The sequence below is a fragment of the Danio rerio genome, chromosome 13 (assembly GCF_049306965.1).
Source record: "Danio rerio strain Tuebingen ecotype United States chromosome 13, GRCz12tu, whole genome shotgun sequence".
In the NCBI taxonomy this organism is placed as follows: domain Eukaryota; kingdom Metazoa; phylum Chordata; class Actinopteri; order Cypriniformes; family Danionidae; genus Danio; species Danio rerio.
The window spans coordinates 18,150,221-18,169,348 of NC_133188.1; the positions used below are offsets into that span (position 1 = coordinate 18,150,221).

General features: G+C 37.0%; 1 protein-coding gene across 2 annotated transcripts in view; it reads right to left on the reverse strand.

Moving 5' to 3' along the window:
• The window catches only part of vwc2 (von Willebrand factor C domain containing 2), a 42,167-nt gene that overhangs the window by 19,487 nt on the left and 3,552 nt on the right, over positions 1-19,128 (reverse strand). The window contains exons 2-3 of one of the 2 annotated variants that reach the window (XM_005156699.5): positions 17,035-17,785; positions 11,575-11,704 (exon numbers count right to left, since the gene is read on the reverse strand). In XM_005156699.5, the coding sequence (XP_005156756.1) occupies positions 11,575-11,704; positions 17,035-17,682 (778 nt within the window). In that variant the 5' untranslated portion in view covers positions 17,683-17,785. Of the gene's footprint in view, positions 1-11,574; positions 11,705-17,034; positions 17,786-19,128 lie in introns of those variants that run through there. The other variant, NM_001114628.1, reaches the window with a different exon arrangement.

Here is a 19,128-nt window from a genome sequence, read left to right on the forward strand (position 1 = left end):
TCAAATAATATTTACTGTCTTCATGGTAATGATAAAATAAATCAGTTATCAGAAATGAGTTATTAAAACTATTATGTTTAGAAATGTGTTGAAAAAATCTGCTCACCGTCAAACAGAAGTTGGGAAAAAAAATAAACAAGCGGTCTAACAATTCAGGGGGGCTAATAATTCTGACTTCAACTGTAAATAATATAGAAATCTTAATTTTAGACGTTTGGAGGAATCATACGACACAACCTACAGCTAATAGTTTCAGGTGATCTGTTTATAATATAATATAATATAATATAATATAATATAATATAATATAATATAATATAATATAATATAATATAATATAATATAATATAATATAATATGTATTTATTGTTATTAAGTGTCGAGTGGTTAAGACCACTGAATATAAAGTGGGACTGAGGCTTTGTTCAGTTCATTAGCTGATCTTCATTAACAAATCAATTCATTATGAAGAGCTGTGCTTTGATTGGCATGGACTCTACGCAGTGTTTATTGCTCCCTATTCAATGAGAACAGGAATCATTACCCACGCCAACTCATTCAGAACACCCTGTCATCAAACACAGATGTATATTACAGGAGTTTATGGTTTGTTGCTACAGTATAACATATGGCTACATTAATATGGTAATGCTTTACAGTAAGACCAAATAACTTTATTTTCTGTTGACTACATCAGTTAACATGAACTAGCTAAATGGTTAAAATGACAAATAGGTTAATTAATTAGTATTTTGGGTCTGCACTGTGATCCTTGTATAGAATAATTTAATGTATCAAATTATTTTTGCACAAAATAATTTACGTTTGTAAATATTCTTGGATATTGCAAAAAATAATATATATATATATATATATATATATATATATATATATATATATATATATATATATATATATATATATATATACAGTTGAGGTCAGAACTATTTGCCCCCCTGAATTATTAGCTTATTTTCCCCCAATTTCTGTTCTGTTCTGGGAAGATTGTTTCAGCATATTTCTAAGCATAATAGTTTTAAAAACTTATTTCTAATAACTGATTTCTTTTTATTATTGATATATTTATTTATTGATATTATTCTTTTCCATGATGACAGTAAATAAAATTTTACTAGATATTTTTTCAAGACACTTCTATACAGCTTAAAGTGACATTAAAAGGCTAACTAGGTTAATAAGGTGAACTAGGCAGGTTAGGGTAATTAGTCAAGTTATTGTATAATGATGGTTTGTTCTGTAGACTATCGGAAAAAATTTTGCTTAAAGGGGCTAATAATTTTGTCTTAAGGTAGCCTTAATTTAAGGCTACTGCACAAAAACCGTTTAGTCGGTAAAAACTGTGTTTAATATTCAACATCTTAGGGTGCTTTCACACTAACACTTTGGATCCGCACCCGAGTTTGTTTGACTTCAGAGTACGGTACGTTTAGCTAGTGTGAATGTGTCTTCTGAACTCGGGTATGCACCCACGAACCGTATCCGAGTCTGCCTGAAAGAGTTTGTCTAGGGGTACGGTTCATGCAAACTCTGGTCCAGTTCACTTCTGGTATGAATGCAATCGCACCAAATATCAAAAGTGAACCGCCAACAGTATAACAAAGTATTGTTATCATAACTGTCATTTGTGTGTGTTTGAGTGTGTGTGTGTGTGTATCATGTACTGTACCTTGATGACAAGTGAGACTAAGCCAGGGCAAGCACAGTGATAATGTCTGCTTGTCTCCTCCAAAAATAGCTTCTGCGGACATTGCGTAATGTTCTAAACGTTTATAATATTTTTGCGGCATATAGATGCAAGTCGCTTTCTGTATATCCAAAACCAAAAAATCCAGTAAAAGCAGAACGACCGCAATTTGGGGACGTCTTTACATTTTGGTGCTTTGCTTTCATATCCATCACTTAGAAACAGCAATACACACAACAGCAGCTCAATGACGCAAGCGTACTGGGGTTCAGAGGGAAAAAAGACAGTGTGAACACATATCCAACCGAGAAGGTAGCAAGGGAGGGCAATCGAACTTGGGTACTACTGTAGAATATTCGGGAAAGTGATTGTTTCTTAAACCTTTGAAACAGCAAGGAATAAAGAGTCAAATAAAGATTTCAATTTTAAGCAATTATACAATGGCGCACTGCAGCTGAATAACTATAAGCACAAACTCTAAGTAGCTTTCAACGTGCATTACCATAAAGTAAAATTTATGTATATAAACATATAATTATAATTCATTACTAACGATAAACAAAGAAGTGATCAATAGGTTACGAAATCACACTTATCTTGTTTTTGAGCTCTGAAAGCACTCAAATAATTGACAGTAAACCAAACAGTGAGTATGTGTGTTCTACTTCAAGTGGCACTGCTTGAGAGCTTTTAAATGCAGCTGAATTTCTCCCACACCACTCTGATCTCTATACTCTGATCAGTCTGTGCAGGCTGATTTTATAGTCTGGGGAATGAGGTGGACTCTGGCAGGTGTGCTGATTAGGGGACTGGGTGGAGGAGAATGCTGGGGGATGGAGTCATTGAATTTAAGTTGGTCACTGAGCTGGTGAGAAAATGGGTGAGTGGGCTGGCAAAAGGGCTGTTGACTTGGGATGTGACAGACATTCTCATAGATTTATTGCAAACAGTGTTATATGCTTAACTCCAAAATTTTATTTAATTTCAAATCAATCTGGAAAGTACTCATAGTGCTTCAAAATAGATTAAATCTATTTATTTCTTCACAACTCTACACACAATACCCCATAATGACATTGCAAAATATATATTTTTTAAATTGTTGCAAATTTATAAAAAGTAAAAAACCTGAAAAATCACATGTACAGTGGCTTCACAAAAACTCAGTAAATGTCTTTGAGTTGCCCAGCAAGAGCCCAAACCTAAATTCTATTGAACATCTCTAAAGAGATCTAAAAAAGATTGTACTCAGTCGCTTCCCATTCAGCCTGAAAAAGCTTGAGAGGTACTGCGAAGAGGAACGGGCTAAAATATATTTAAAAAATATTCAAAAAGACTTGATGCTGTAATTGTTGCCAAAGGTGCATCAACAAAGTGTTGAGCAAAGGCTGTGAATACTTTTTTCAGGTTTTCTATTTCAATAAATTTGCAACATTTAAAAAAACTTTTTTTTTTCACAATTCACTTTCTGGATGTACTGTAGTACTATGGTAGATTGTCAGTGAGTTAAAAGTAATGATAGACAACTCTGGCTGTAAAGTGCTTACTCTTAATAAACATTCTTTATTGGCATTGATGATTCCATAAAGGACCTTTAACATTCATGGAACCTTTTCAAACCACAAAAGGTTTTTTTTTTAAGTTGAAAAAGGTTTTTAGATCATATGATACCGTTCTTTCATTCATTTATTTAATCATTCATTCATTTATTTTTCTTTGGCTTAGTCGCTTATTTATCAGAGGTCACCATGGCAGAATGAACTAACTCTCCCAGCATGTTTTATGCAGCAGATGCCCTTCCGGCACCTAGACTGCAGCTCTGCACAAGACGGATGACCATAGGAGAAATGGTCGTGCCCAACTGAACCTGGTTTCTCTCGAGGTTTTTCAATTCTTCACTTTTGCCAATTGGCAAAGTTTTTCCTCGCCGCTGTTGCCACTGGCTCGCATGGTTCCGGACCTGTGGAGCTGCACATTGATGGATTTGTTCTTCAGTGTTTGAACTCTTAGAAGTGATTATTAAACAACACCGAACTGAACTAAACTGAACTTTAACACTGAAATTGGACTGACACTGTTTCAATTTACTATAATCTTCTATGTGAAGCTGTTTTGACACAATCTACATTGTGAAGCTGCAACCCAGTACTGGGAAACACACACTCTCACATTCACACATACACCCATACACTATGGCCAGTTTAGTTCATCCAATACTTTTAAGCAGGTCGCACACCAAAAGCGCCGCGCAGCGCCACGCAGCGCCATGCATTTTAGAATTCTATACATATGTTTCTATTAGGATACACACACCGGCGCCGCAAGTCAGCGGCTGTCGGCGGCACCCGTCCACGGCTCAGGACGCAGTTCATATTTCAGCCACGCCACAGAGTGCCATCTGATTAGTTTCATGTTAAATATCATTCGAATGTGCGCTTCTGGTGTGTGATACTTTAAACTGTCATGTGCGCATCGTGTCGCGGCGCCGAGCGGCGCTTCTGATGTGCGACCTGCTTTACAGTATGAATCATGTTGTCTTTGGACTAGAGAGAAAACTGGAGCACTCGGAACAAACCCACGTTAACATGGGGAGAACATACAAACTTTACACAGAAATCCCAACTGGCCCAGCCGGGGCTTAAAACAGCAACCTTATTGCTGTGAGGCAACAGTGCTAATCACTGAGCCACCACTTTTATTTCATATTGTACAGTAAAAAAGTCAACAATGCAACTTCAACCTTTACATGGACTATTTAAGCACTGCAAAGACATTAATTCCTTGCTCAGTATTGTTCTGTGTTCCTTGCTTTTAAGTTTTGCTCTGTCTGTTTTTTTATTCTTGGACTGTTTTTGGATTGTGATAGCTTTCTGCCACACCTGCATCATTACAGAATTAAATGTCTAATAATAAGTTGGTGACCAATGACATTTAAGGTGGGTGTGACCAGTTTAAGTTCTGCTTATATCCAGCTTAAGCTTCTGCTTACAGTTTAGCTTTAAGCCTAATTAACAATTTAACTAATTAATTCACTAGTTTGACATCGGTGCGTTATGTGGTCCCTGATGTGCATTTGCATACAGCCCACTTGATGGTCATTGTGTCAGGATCTGTCATTTTATTGTTGGCCTTTTTGATCCTCCGTTAACTCAGTCTTATTTTATATTAGCATTCTTTGTTGTTCCAAATCTGGATTTATGTTTTTGTAAACAAATCTCTCACAGTGCAAGTACTGTCTCGCTTCTGGGGTTCATTATCCACCTGTGGCGGAGTGGTTAAGTACTCAGACTCTGACACTGGAGACCCGGCTTCAAACCCCATCCCTTACACATGGATATGGCACATGGGTCAAACCGGTACATGCAGAGCGATCCAAAGTCGTGGTCAAAGAACAGCCCCCCCACCCCCCTCCCCCAAAATGGGTAAATTGACAATCCCCTATTGCCTATGCTGTTTGCAGTTCATTTGTAACTAAACATGTATGCTTCATTCCAACTGGAATCTTACTTTATATTGTCTACTTCACAGAACACTTAAAGTTGAATGAAATGCACCTGTGATGAATCATTCAGTGCCAAACTGCTTCCAAATGAGATACTTCAGAGAACGAAAGATACCCATTGACATCACAGCACATGAGAACAATTCATTAGCTTTAAAAATCTGTTCACCTAAAATAGAGTTCAAAAGTACGTATTCATAATCAAAGGAAACAGCAACAATTATTGTTAAACTATTATTAAACTATTAACATACAAGTATGGTGCTTTTATGACCAATTGATGGCAATTAGTATTTTTGTTTATATCACATGAATCTTTTCTTAAAGAGTGTTTTGGATATTTCAGCATATTTGATACATGATGCCGCTTTCTCTTTGAATTTTAAAGCACTAAGAAAATCACTCAATGCCAAGTTTATTATTTACTGACAGTCCCTCGGTGAGTGAAAAAAACGCAGGAGTGCTATGACTGAATCCGAATGTTTTTTTTTCCTTCTCAGTTCTTTTTGAGTCCCAACATTGCTGCTGCTCGCAGATGTTCTTTGATATTCATGAACAACTGCCTGGGGTGGATATTAGCAATAGCGTTCACTTTCATCTCCCCCCATGGCACTTCCTCAAGTGTCTCCCAGCATACTCCTCCAACAACAGACCCGCTGCACAGGAACATAATACTTCATTCAGGAGCCAAAAAGGAGCTGCTTACCTCGGCTCTACGTGAGCAACAAATAGAGATATCAGCCCTCATGACTGCTTTATAAACCCTTTGTGCTTTCCACGTGTTAACAACCACTTAAAATTAATGAAACTGTGGCTAATAGGATAAAATGCGCTCCACTGTCTTGGTGTAGGTGGCCTTGCACTTTGTTTACTGCGTTTTCTTCGAGCTGCTGACGCCGACCATGGATGAATCAGCTCGATGATGAGCCGTTCTAATGACCGAACAAATTACAAGCATTTACATCCTTTGAATTGCATGGTTTCTGTGACCTGAGCAAAAACAGTCGGGGGGGACGCTTCTGTCACCCCTGCTGAGCGTAGCGTGGTGAGCGTGAACCGAGCACAAGATTATGATTATGAGAGAAATGCTTGCAACCCATTTAGAAATCGATTCTCCTCACTGCTTCCCCATTCAGTGTCAAGTCTGCCAACCAAAATGAAGACGACAGCCCCCATTTCTTCTGCAGCTATTATCATTTCATCCCTCAGACACCACATTTTTCTCAAAAGGCTGGTCTCTCATACAAAGGCACAGTCAATCAGATGGTAATTGACTCTTAATGGCACCAATTAAATAATGATTCTCCATCTGATTTATTGGACAAGTAACTCGCAAGGAAAGTTTGAAAGTTTCTGTGTTGAACAAGCGGTCACGTTTTAGCTGATTAGCAAGTTTTAGCTGCTTATCCAAAATTGTTGACCAACTAAAAGCTGTTCTTAAGTCCAAGGCAGAGCACATTAGTTATGCACCTAAAACACATACACATTGCTTAGTACACACACGATGTACAGCAATACACAAATATCATAACAAATTTTTAAAAATTAAGGATTAAAATGTTGCAAAAATTATTATTTTCTACATAAATATAAAGATCACCACCTCCATGCTTTCTTTATGTCGGGGGGCTTTTCAGTTTATTTATGACAATTAGCATTTGTACAGTATAATATTATTATTATTAGCAGTATTATTTATTATATTCATATTTACATTTGTGTTGATAGAAACAAGTTTAGATTTGTTCACCGGTGGGCTTTTGAAGACGTATGCGTCACTATATGGGGCACAAGAATAGGACGTGTGTTTGTGGTTTTCTGACCACACTATGTTATTATTGCTCATTTATTCATTTTACTGTTACTGTTTCTATTAGTCTGTTTGCTGGAAGTTAAAATTGAATTTAGAAATAGATTTGAAAATAATCTTTGCGCTTAACAAAGTTAAATATATAGACTAATGGATGTCTAGTTGAGTGTGAACAACACCGTTTTCTAATTCACAAAAGTAAAGGAGTAAAGAGTAAAGGTAGATTAAAGAAATGGTGGAGGCTAATTCTATATCCTCATGCTGCAGCTGGTTTAGCTGTTTCTTGCTAGTAAAGCATTCAGTTTTTCCACTTACAAAGTCTGTAAATTGTCTGTAAATTGCAAATGTGCCATGGCGTGACACAACTGACTCGTAAATGGAATAGGTGACTCTGAGTGGTTTATTGCATGTTATGCTCAAAACACACCCATAACTTATTAAGAAAATAAGCGCAACCCTGTTAATACCATGCGACTCTGCGCAAACCGTATTTTTTCATCTTTAAAATAGCATAAGAGGTTTCGGACATGGCCTTATTGCTTTTGCGCCCTGCGCTTTAGACTTTGCGCCTAGACTGTTAAAATTGAGCCCTAAATGTTGTAACATTAAAAATCCTACTGACCTAATCTTCTGAATGTTCTGTTCAATCTATCAAAATAGACTCCACACACATGGACTTTTTTCATCTAGTTCAATTAAGGTCACAGATGTATTGGATAATGTTGAATTAATCTTGATACATTTTTTAACCATTGTATTCATGAGTTAAATCAGATAGACATCAGATTGATCAGTCATGGCGTTTATGCCCCAAGTGTTTGGCTAAAAGTGACTCTATATTCTATTTGAAATGATGTACTTCAGGGGGGTCCAGTGTCAGTTGTCAAGAAACGAACACCCTTGATGTTCTCCTGTCAAATGTTAAGTTTGTGTATGTGATTATTATCCTCATAAGAGGCTAAGATACAACTGCTGTAGCTGTTGCAGCCAGCACCCGTCCTACGGTGTCACCACACAAAGCTTTGAAGTCTTACTTTTGAAGAGTGGAAATCTCATGGGGTCAGAGCATCTGGCTGCTTCTTGCAGTTCATCTGTGCTGGAGTCTTTGTACCACAAACATTTGCAGAAAAAGCCTCAGAGGTGCCACCCATCACACTCTCATCGCGTCTCTCTCTGTGATCCACCCCCACAAGAACCACAGGAAACACAAACAGAGTATTAAAGTGATTTTATCTATCGCAACAATTCCAAGATGAAATCAAATTGCAGACTACCTGGCAAGCGCAACGGCGCCGAGCCAAGCAGTGGTATTACGGCATGCCGTGAAATCACTCGGCGGCTGTAATCTTGTGCGTGAAGCGAAAATGCTTCCAATCCATCATAAAATCATACAGGCGTATTTTGAGGGTGCAGATACATCTGTAAAGCTGTTTGAATTCACCATGGCATGACTTGATGAAACTGGCTCGCTTTTGTTCCTTGGCCTCCATCTCACACCCAAACACCAACTGAGAGATCTGATTAGGAAGTCTTGGCATCATCTCAGCAAATGCCAAGATGATTCATTTAAACATGTGTGCTCTTTAAAATAATTGGCCCACATTGCCCCTTCCCCCACTGTCCACACTACACTGAGAGTTTAGCTGCCGAGTCAGAGATCCATTTACTAAGTCATCATTTCTTTTCTGCTGAAGGAGGCAGCGTGGCTGCCGGTGCCATATTAGATCAGGATCCAGGCGTACACAAGAAGCAACAGTCTTGGACATGCTGTCTAAAAGCATCTCAAACAGCTCTATATAACCCACACTGATTCAGAAAACTTCTCCCAAGACATTGTAATGTGTTCCAATCACAGAACACTCACACACTAACCCGAGGTCACAGATTTCTTCCCTCCCCCTCCAGAAAAACACTCCTTTGGCCAAAAAGAGAACAACAACATGCACAAGGCAGACAAAAGGGCTTTTCACAAACCTACTGAGTTGACTCACTGTCTCCTACATAGGCAAGAGTGATTGAAGGTAGCATTTAAACCTTTATGGAACACAACACACATATAGCATTTCTCACTTGATATTTGCTTATCTTTATTAGAGCTGCACAATAAATTTTTAAATACCACAATCTTGATTCAAACACCCATGCAACCTTAATTCTTAATTATTTGTGTATGCTTAATAAACCTTTAACAACAACAGTGATCACAATGGGTGGTGAAAAGCAAACATTAAAAATGTATTTGTCACTAGATAATTAATTCAATATATTCGCCAAAATGCTGATTCATCCAGTAATAAAACATGTGCGGTAGAGCTGCGTAATAATCATTTCAGCATTAAAATTGCAATGTGCGCATCTGCAATAGTTAAACAGCTTGATGTGCAATGCAAACTTGGAATTATAGTTGACCAGTTCAGAGCACATGAAATATGTGAAGTCACTGTACAGTTTAATCAGAATGGGGTCAAATTGTTTTCAAGGCCTGTGGCTGTCTTATTTCAAGAGAGTAAAAATCAAGACATAATATTATGTTTGTAACTTTAATAAAAATATATATTTTTAAATAATTATTACTTTACGTACTTTTGAACAATTTTTTTTTAGTGCAATAACATTTCACAATTTTGAAGAAATGAATGAAGCCTTGGTGAACAGGGATAAGCTTATTTTAAAATATAAAAATCCCACTGACCCCAAACGTTTGTCCAATAGAGTGCAGCCCTAATGTGAATTCTTTATGAATTATTAATTCATTTTAACAGATATTTTCAAAAAAAATCTTTTTATTTAATATCATTATTTAAAAACAAGATTGCTATTCTGTTTCATAAATGTAAAGTTTTTTGCTAACAGCACATTACTATAATTAAATAATTATTTACTTCACTGAACTTTAGTTTATCTGCTACTGCAAAGCACTAACTTTTCATAAAAAGCAACACTTTTCAATAAATGTGTATTTGTCATTTATCATTAGTTCTTTTTGGATTTGCACTATAAACCTTAAACAAAAGTTATTTATTTGTTAAATTTTCACCTCCTATCCTCTTAAAATCATTCTGCATAAATTGTGTGCAGGAATAGCAAAAAAGACCGCAGATTCTGCTTGTAGTTAATAAGTAATAATTAAGAGTTTACTAAGAGAAAGCTCTTAGTGTTACAAGACAGTCGAGGTACAACAGAGATGGGGATCCATATGCAACTTTATTCAGAAGCATCAGAAAGGCAATTGTCAGTCACAGGAACAAAAGGGTACATACAGGGAAATTCAGGAGCGTAGTCAGTGTAATCACAGGCATTTATTAAATGTAAAAAAGTTAAGTTGTTAAATATTTATTACAATTTTAAATACCTGCTTTCTTATTGTATAGTGTTAAATAAATTATTAAATTAAATTATAAACTACTATTGAACAGTTACTTTATAGTGCAATAACATTTTACAACTTTACAATTTGTTCTATATTTTTGATTAAATAAATTCAGTCTTGGTGAGCAGAAGAAGCTTATTTTAAGCATTTAAAAATCCTTCTGACCCCAAACTTTTGACCAGTAGTGCATATATAAGTATATTATATACAATTAAGGGGTCTAAAATATAGTCAAGCAGAAAAAAATCACTAATATGTCATATATAAGTGCAGCCATTATGGTAGTATTATGCATACTAATTTATAGTAAATATTTTTTCTAAATGTACCCTAACATGTAGCCAAATTAACAATTGCCATTGTATAATAAAAGAATGATCAGAAGAAAAGAATAACAGTTAAGAGTTGGAGTTTCATCTTAGATTCATTTTGCATTGTAAGATTGCCTTCTTTGCAAAAGACACACAAAACACACTTGCTAAAAAAATGGCAAAAGGAAATTATATAAAGAATCCTTGCAGAAAAAGCCTTTTTTTCAGGAGTGCGTCAGGTATCTCTTAAAATGCTGCTTCAGTAAGCTGCTCGCTAAGGTTTTGTAAAAAGGCAAAAAAGTCTGCAGTGCAAGGGTGCTTTTCATGTTGAGTGGCTTTGAAAATACTTCCTTCTCTGCGGTGGGAGCTTTGACGAGAGACTACATTTATGTACCTTATATTTCTGTATTTCCAGCCAAATGGAGAAAAAAAACATGTGTAAAAGTTTAATCATCTGTGCCCTAGGGCAGGAGAAAGCAGACTGCAGTCGAAACACCTGCCTGTGCTAATCACCTCACCTCCTGGAAACAAGCAGAGCAACTTTGCAGGTTCATTAATGCTATTGCTGTCTGAATAATGCATCCTAAACAAAGGCCTGCAGACAAATGCACTCTCCTTGGGTTTGCATCATCTTACTGATGGTAAACGGGCTATTATAGAACAATGAGATGGATGCACACGCAAGGCATAGGAGAGGCGGACAGTTCTGTGCACGCTTTCTGTGAATGTTCTCCACGGTTTGGTAATTGGGTGTAGTGGACTGAAGTCTCAGTGGTCATTTTACACAAGTAATTCTAACCCACCTCTTTCCCTCCTAGGGGACATAGCGGGGGTTCTGCAGTTCGACAGAAAGTCTGGAGAAACACGAACACTTACCGCTCTTACACACTGGACAGCACTGGTCAGGCTCATACTCCGGATCAACACACTCTGTCTGTGGGCAAGCTGACACTGAACATAGCACCTCCCCACTGGGCTCGCAACGGCATTTCTCACATGGAGACACCTAGAAGAACAAACCAAAAAATGTATTCATTGTATTATTAGGATCGATATGTGGTGCTTTAACTAAAGGGAATTATCTGTCTCAAGGAACTATTTTTATTCACACTTTCCACCCCCGATTTGTTAAAGGAATGTCATAAAACTAAAAGTATTCAAACGTTTCATTTATGTGTGCGTAGACACAATTACTGCATGGTACTGTTTGTAAAGAGGTTGGACAATGAAAATAAAACACTGGCCAACTTAGTTTTGGAAGTTTCATGGTTAAATTTGACCAGTCTGTTGGCCAATCTTCATTGATTTCACTATCACCAAGCCTTGTTCATCCTACATGACTTTAAACATTGGCAGATCACTGTGCCGTTCAAACTACATGACTTGATGTTGTGTCTTTTAATCGCTGTGGTGTTCACACTATGTGACACGATGTAAATGATTCTCAAAGGGGAGGTCATACACTTAATGATCTGACAACAATTTGTTCCCCAACAGATCAATCAAGCTACCAAACAACAGCCAATAAATTGTTGAGGCTGGAGCCGTCAGAAAAAAGATGAACACTTGTGTGCTGATAACATCACTGACAGCGTTTCAAACTTAACTGAAAGCTTTCAAGGGAGCATTTAAAAACATTGTCAATCAGCTGATGTCTTTCAAAACAGCCTTTCCTGTGCCACGAAATAGCTCCCGTTCTTTTATTCATTCATTTTCTTGTCAGCTTAGTCCCTTTATTAATCCGGGGTCGCCACAGCAGAATGAACCGCCAACTTATCCAGCACGTTTTTACGCAGCGGATGCCCTTCCAGCCGCAACCCATCTCTGGGAAACATCCAAACACACTCATACACTACGGACAATTTAGTCTACCCAATTCACCTGTACCGCATGTCTGTGGACTGTGGGGGAAACCGGAGCACCCAGAGGAAACCCACACGAAGAACATGCAGGGAGAACATGCAAACTCCACACAGAAACACCAATTAAGCCGAGGTTCGAAACAGAGACCCAGCAACCTTCTTGCTATGAGGCAACAGCACTACCTACTGCGCCACTGCATTGCCACTCCCGTTCATGAAAGTGAAAATGAAAGCAGATGTTCTAGTAGCGTAACTAGTTATAGGCTGTATTACCAAAAAGATAACATTTTTAGTGTAAACTCAAGTGTAGCAAGTGCATAAATTGCCATTTTAGCCAATCACAGACATTTCTGTTGAGCTCCTGAACACAACGGCCATCCAGCTCATGCTGATATGCTCTCTTATTAGCTGCAGCTAGTCACTATATGTGACCGCACGTGAGGTTGAGTCAGGCAACTGGTTTGGAATATTTAGCATGCTAGATATTGTAATTTTGTCTACGAGGTGTCGGCGATGTGTCAGCGAGCCTCTTTGATGCATTGTTCAGTAGTTCCAACATAAAGACTGCCAAGCGCAGAGCATCCCCAGATTTTTCCCAAACATGGCCCGACCCGTCGGCGAGCTTATCAACTTCCAAATCGGACTCACATCAGGCTTAAAATCATATAGTGTGACCTAGGCTTTAAAAGCAGAGCATGAGAGTTTAATTAGCAGAATAATAGCACAGTTTTGCTTGAAATATTGCAATGCAGACAACATTATGGGTGACAAATCAGAGTTCAAAAGAGGACAAGTTGTTGGTGCATGTCTCACTGGTGCATCTGTGACCAAGACAGAAAGCCGTTGTGATGTACAATTTCAAGATTCACGGCTATACAGGGTAATGTCAACATTTCACTGTGGATGCATAAGGAAGCTGTCCGAAAGAGATGTCTGGGTACTAACCAAGATTGTATCCAAAAGACATAAAACCACAGCTGTCCAACTCACTGCAGAATTAAATGTGCACCTTAACTCTCCTGTTTCCACCAAAATTGTTCAACAGGAGCTCCACAGGGTCAATATACATTGCCGGGGTGCTATACCCAAACATTTGGTAATTCGTGCCAATGCTAAACATCAGTTTCAATGGTGATAGCAGCAAAAATCTTGGGCTGTGGACAAGGTTAAACATGTATTGTTCTCTGATGAGTCGACCATCATTGTCTTGCCCACATCCAGGAGAGTTATGGTATGGAGAAGTCCCAAAGAAGCATACCACAGAGACTGTTGCATGTCTAGAGTGTCGCAATATCATGGCATTCTTTAGGCCAAACACTTGTGCTAGATGTTTCAGTTTCATTGTTCAACCCTTGTACTTATCAGTTTCTTGAAAAATCAACATCTCTCATATGGATTAAACAACTAGCGATTATTGGCTTTTGAATGAATTTGAATTAAATCATATTAAAAAAAGACATTTCAGGAGTCCTTTATAATCTAAAACTTTCTGAACCTTCAGAGTTCAGAATAATACAGAATACAAAAACATTTGACATACAATACAAATTAAACATTTTATATTACGGCTTTATGGTTAGGTGTTTTCATTATACTATATGGCGCAAAAGCACCCAGTGAACAAAAAATGTGCTTAAAAATTGCTCATTTACAAATCAAATTTTACTTTATTCTATAAAGTAACATTTTCATTTGTATTAAAATTAAATCAATTTTATTGATAGTTTTTAAGTGACATTACACTATTTGAAAATTGCCCGTAATCGCCGTCCCCACCCCCTGCCCTGCCAAGCTGATGATCTTTTTTTAGCCCAATAGCCAGCTAATTGTTGTGCAATAAGATATAGCATTACTAACTGATGAGGAGACAGCCTTCAAAGTACCTAAAACTGTCTTTTGTACACTTTTTGTACTGGTTCTATTCTAATTTGCAGGTAACATAAATTAAAACGCAAAGTGTAAATAGCAGGAGTGAACAAGTACATTTTTCCTGCCAGCAAATATTAATCTAAGCAAAAGAAATAGACACCAACTAAAAGCCGACATGCTGCACAATGGTGCAGTGGGTAGCACGTTCGCCTTAAAGCAAGAATGTCGCTGGTTTGAGCCTTGGCTGGGACAGTTGGCGTTTCTGTGTGGAGTTTGTTCTCCCTGTGTTCCCGTGGGTACTCCGGTTTCCTCCTTAAGTCCAAAGACTCGTCTGTAGTGTATATATGTGTGTGTGTGTGTGTGTGTATATATATATATATATATATATATATATATATATATATATATATATATATATATATATATATATATATATATATATATATATATATGTGTATGTATGTGTGTTTATATATATATGTATGTATATATATATATATATATATATATATATATATATATATATATATATATATATATATATATATGTATGTATATATATATATATATATATATATATATATATATATATATATATATATATATATATATATATATATATATATATATATATATATATTCATTTTCTTTTAGGCTTAGTCCCTTTATTAATCAGAGGTAACCACAGCAGAATGAGTTATCTTTTACACAGTGGATGCATTCACACACATACACTATGGTCTTTTTAACTCCAATTCCCCTGTACCACATGTCTTTGGACTGTGGGGGAAACCAGAGCACCCGAAGGGAAGCCCACGCGAACATGGGGTGAACATGCAAACTCCACGCAGAAATGCCAACTGACCCAGCCGGGGTTCAAACCAGAAACCTTCTTGTTGTGAGGTGATCGTACTCCCCCATGTGCCACCATGATGCTTTATAATCTTGTTATATAACATACACAACATTTTGAATGGGATGAAATAATTTGCATAAGTAAAATAAATCTCTCAAATCCAGGAAAATATCACATGCAGTATTTACAGTATTCACTCAGGTCGGGGGAATTTTAATGTCTATTTTTTACAGTATATTAGCAAGAGAGTCTGTCATTGTGCTTCAAAAATGTTTAAAATGTCATTTTCACCATCATTTCCATCACAAAATGAATGATGGAGTGTTCAGATGTAGTCAGCATTATGGTTAAAATAATAATTTTGCTGTGTTTTATCAATTCCCGGTTTAAATACAACTGACTTAAATGCATTTTTTCAAAAATCACTGAAGTTCTCAAATGCCCGTATTTGAAGAAACAGTCATGTGCGTTCAATAAGCGTGAATCGAACCATATTCATGTGACAAATTCAGAGTCTTACTGTCACACGCTGGATTTCTGAAGCATTCATGTGACTCTACAGATGTCCCAGAAATCACATACTGTGTATATATGAACAAACTGTTCAGTTTTGCTCACTACTTTTTCTCTGCTTCTAAGCTAAAAATACAAAAGACTTTTTGGCATTAGCATTTCAGTAAAAAAAAGAACCTTCTACACACACTATCTCCTGAGACAATCTTCAACAAATCAAACAGAGGACAATGTGTCACCTCCAATTGTAATGGAAAATAAAATAAAAATTCACAGGGGGTTCTAAAATTGAAAAGTTCAACTAAGGTGAACTCTTTCAGCAGCTTCTCCCCCTGAGAGGCCTGCATTGTGGGACCAAACAGATATGATACTGGACTCTTTTCATTCTGCCAAAGGTTTAATTGTTACCTTTGCGCTCTTGCATATGCATTAGGTGCGACTGAGCAGAACCAATAAATTCAGCGCTTGGTCATTAGCACACTTTGTAAAAAGCTCTTATGCTGACTTCTGCATTAATAAATCTCAGAGCTTGCCATAAAGCTCAGGTGTTTTGGATAAGGATTCCAATGACACAGAAGGAACCAATGAAAATTGAATCAAGAGCATAAGCTGTAGAAACAGCTAATGGATCTGGCTGCACTGAAGGGTGAGAGACGCGGTTCAAAAAGAATAATTTGTGCACCTGCTGCTTACTCTGAAACTGATGACACGCGTTTTTCACTAAAGGCGAACATTAGGGAGCATCATAATAGGGCCTCAAATGAAAAACAAAAGCGGTCTTCTTCTCTTACATAACAGCCTAAGCAAGATAAGTCGCCCTTAGTTTTGCATAATAATTGATCTCTTCACACTTTCAGAGCACAAAATGCAGAAAACAAATGTATCTTGTGACAAGCCTTTTCCCTGTGGAAAGGTTGGGGCTGAGGATTAAAAATGAAACATTTCAAATGTTTTTTTTTTTTTTTTTGGTCTACTGGAATCAATACATTATCAAGAGATAATGCGCACACATTATATTTCTTCAACTGGACAGAAAAGTCTACTGGACCACAACAATTCAGTTCCACTCAATAATGAATAGGGATTCATAAGAGTAAAGATTTAAATGGCAAAGTCTGCCATAAAAATAAAGGTCACTCAAGCACTCCTGACAATTTTGAACACAGATAAAATAGAAGAATAAACTTAGTTAAAACTGGCATATGGATAATGAAGCACTTAATGTGCTGCTCTAACCTTAAACTCCTCCAGAGATGAGTAGATTTTTCCACGAAATTCACAGTAGTTTTTCTTCTCTTTGCACTGTGGGCAGCACTGGCTGGTGTCAACACGCAGGCAGCGTGGATGAAGTTTTGGACACTCAGGTTGTGCACACAAAGGACCTTCGTCAGTGCACAAGCATGGGCATGTGGATGGTCCTGGGGTGAATTTTTCGCCAATAGCGAACACAAAGCCTGTTTCATCCATGCAGCCCTTACCCCTATAATCAGGGTAAGCATATTCATCAATCGCATCCAGTGAAACGTTGGCTTCTTCCGTAGGAGCTCCTTCAGTTTGCTTAAGTGATTCTTGCTCACTCCATGCTTCAAGGGTCTTTCCTTGTAGTTTGGACCCTTTTCTCAAGGAGCTTAAGTTGGGTCTGGTCCTGCCCGAAGTGGATCTGTTCCCACCCTTAATTCCCTCCAGTTCAAGATTATTTAACTCTTCCAAGCGCTGTTTCGCACTTGGACTCAACGCACCCTCCTTGGCTTGGGTCAAAACACGTTCCAAACGCTCTTTCTCCCCACCTTCTGGCACCGACACAATGGGATTGCCCCGTGCACTTGTGTACAAGAGCCAGGTAACAAAGATAAGTCCTGTTGTCATGGCAGCCGAGTGAAGCATCTCCCTCCTCGCCTCCAGGATAAAATGATGGGACTGCACCTGGACTCACATTACAATCCTCAAATCGCAGGTAGAGACTATTGCAGCAAAAGCGATGTCACATCTGTAAGAGAAACAAACTGCAGGGTTCAGCACCATGGACAGTGACAATATAATGCCAGTCAAAAAGCTGCCTACAGCAGATAGCAAACAGCTGACCTAAAATCAATTCTCTTAAGGAGTGTAACACCAGAAACAGTGATCTACAACGCTCGTTTAAAACCCCTTCACTGATTCTTCAGTTGAGTGAATCGTTCAGGCTGTGAAATGGATCCTGTGTTTCATGAAAATTTTATTCGCAAGCTATATTTTACAGAATCTTGTTCTTGTTTTTTTTTTATTGAACTATTAAAGGATCTCTGAAATAAAATCGTGAAATATTTACAACTACTGAGTGATTTGGAGATTGAAGATGACTAAACCTGACATAAAAATGTCTTGGTTTTACAAGCATGTTTAAATGTTCCTTTTGCTCTCACTCATGTTTGCAGCAATAGTTTTGCTGTTCAAATTCATTCGCTCCACTGAAGCATGGATAATTATAATTGCATTGTGTGACTTTTTCTGTTGATGTTGGTTTTACTGTCATGTTTAATAACTTATTGCCAAGATGGACTTGTTCCGTTATGAACAATTAGCTGATTGTTAGCCCAGCCAGGTCTTTGAGTATTCTGAAGTGTTAAATTAATGCTTTTCATTTCATAGGTGTTTGTGTAGTGCTCTTATACTGTAATGTAGCCAGCAAACAACAAAAACAGTATAAATGCAGAGCATAAGGTAAAATCTGTTAACCTGCTTAACCTAATAAGGGCTGGACGATTTGACCTAAAATCAAAATCACGATTAACTAAACATTGTAACTCAATTATGATTAATGAATTATTATTTTATTTATTTATTGTCTTTTTTTTTTTTTTGGCCTCATAGTTCAATTGCAAGTTTTGTACAGTAAATATGCTGTGAGATGTTTGAAATGATTGATGGAAACACACACTATCTGTCTATGATTAATTATTAAACATCAACATTGAACAACTAAAAGTAAAACACACATTGCCTAAAACCAACAGCCACTTTTATTTTTATATAAAAAAAAATTAAAAACTTGCACTTTGGGAAACAAAATTAATTATTTTCAATGTTTTTAATAATAAAAGTGGAAAATACCGGTATTTTAATATGTTAATGTAAATAATAATTGTATTAAATTTAAATTTTGTATTTTATTAATAGTATTTAAAAATAACTAGAAAACATTGCATTATATGAACTAATACAGCATAAATCTTTAACATTTAATAATGAACCTATTACAGTAAATACAAAAACAATTTCATTTACATCAGAATGGAGTTACATTAGTTTTTGCCTTGATTTGCTCACGGATGTGTTCTGCATAGTCCTGTC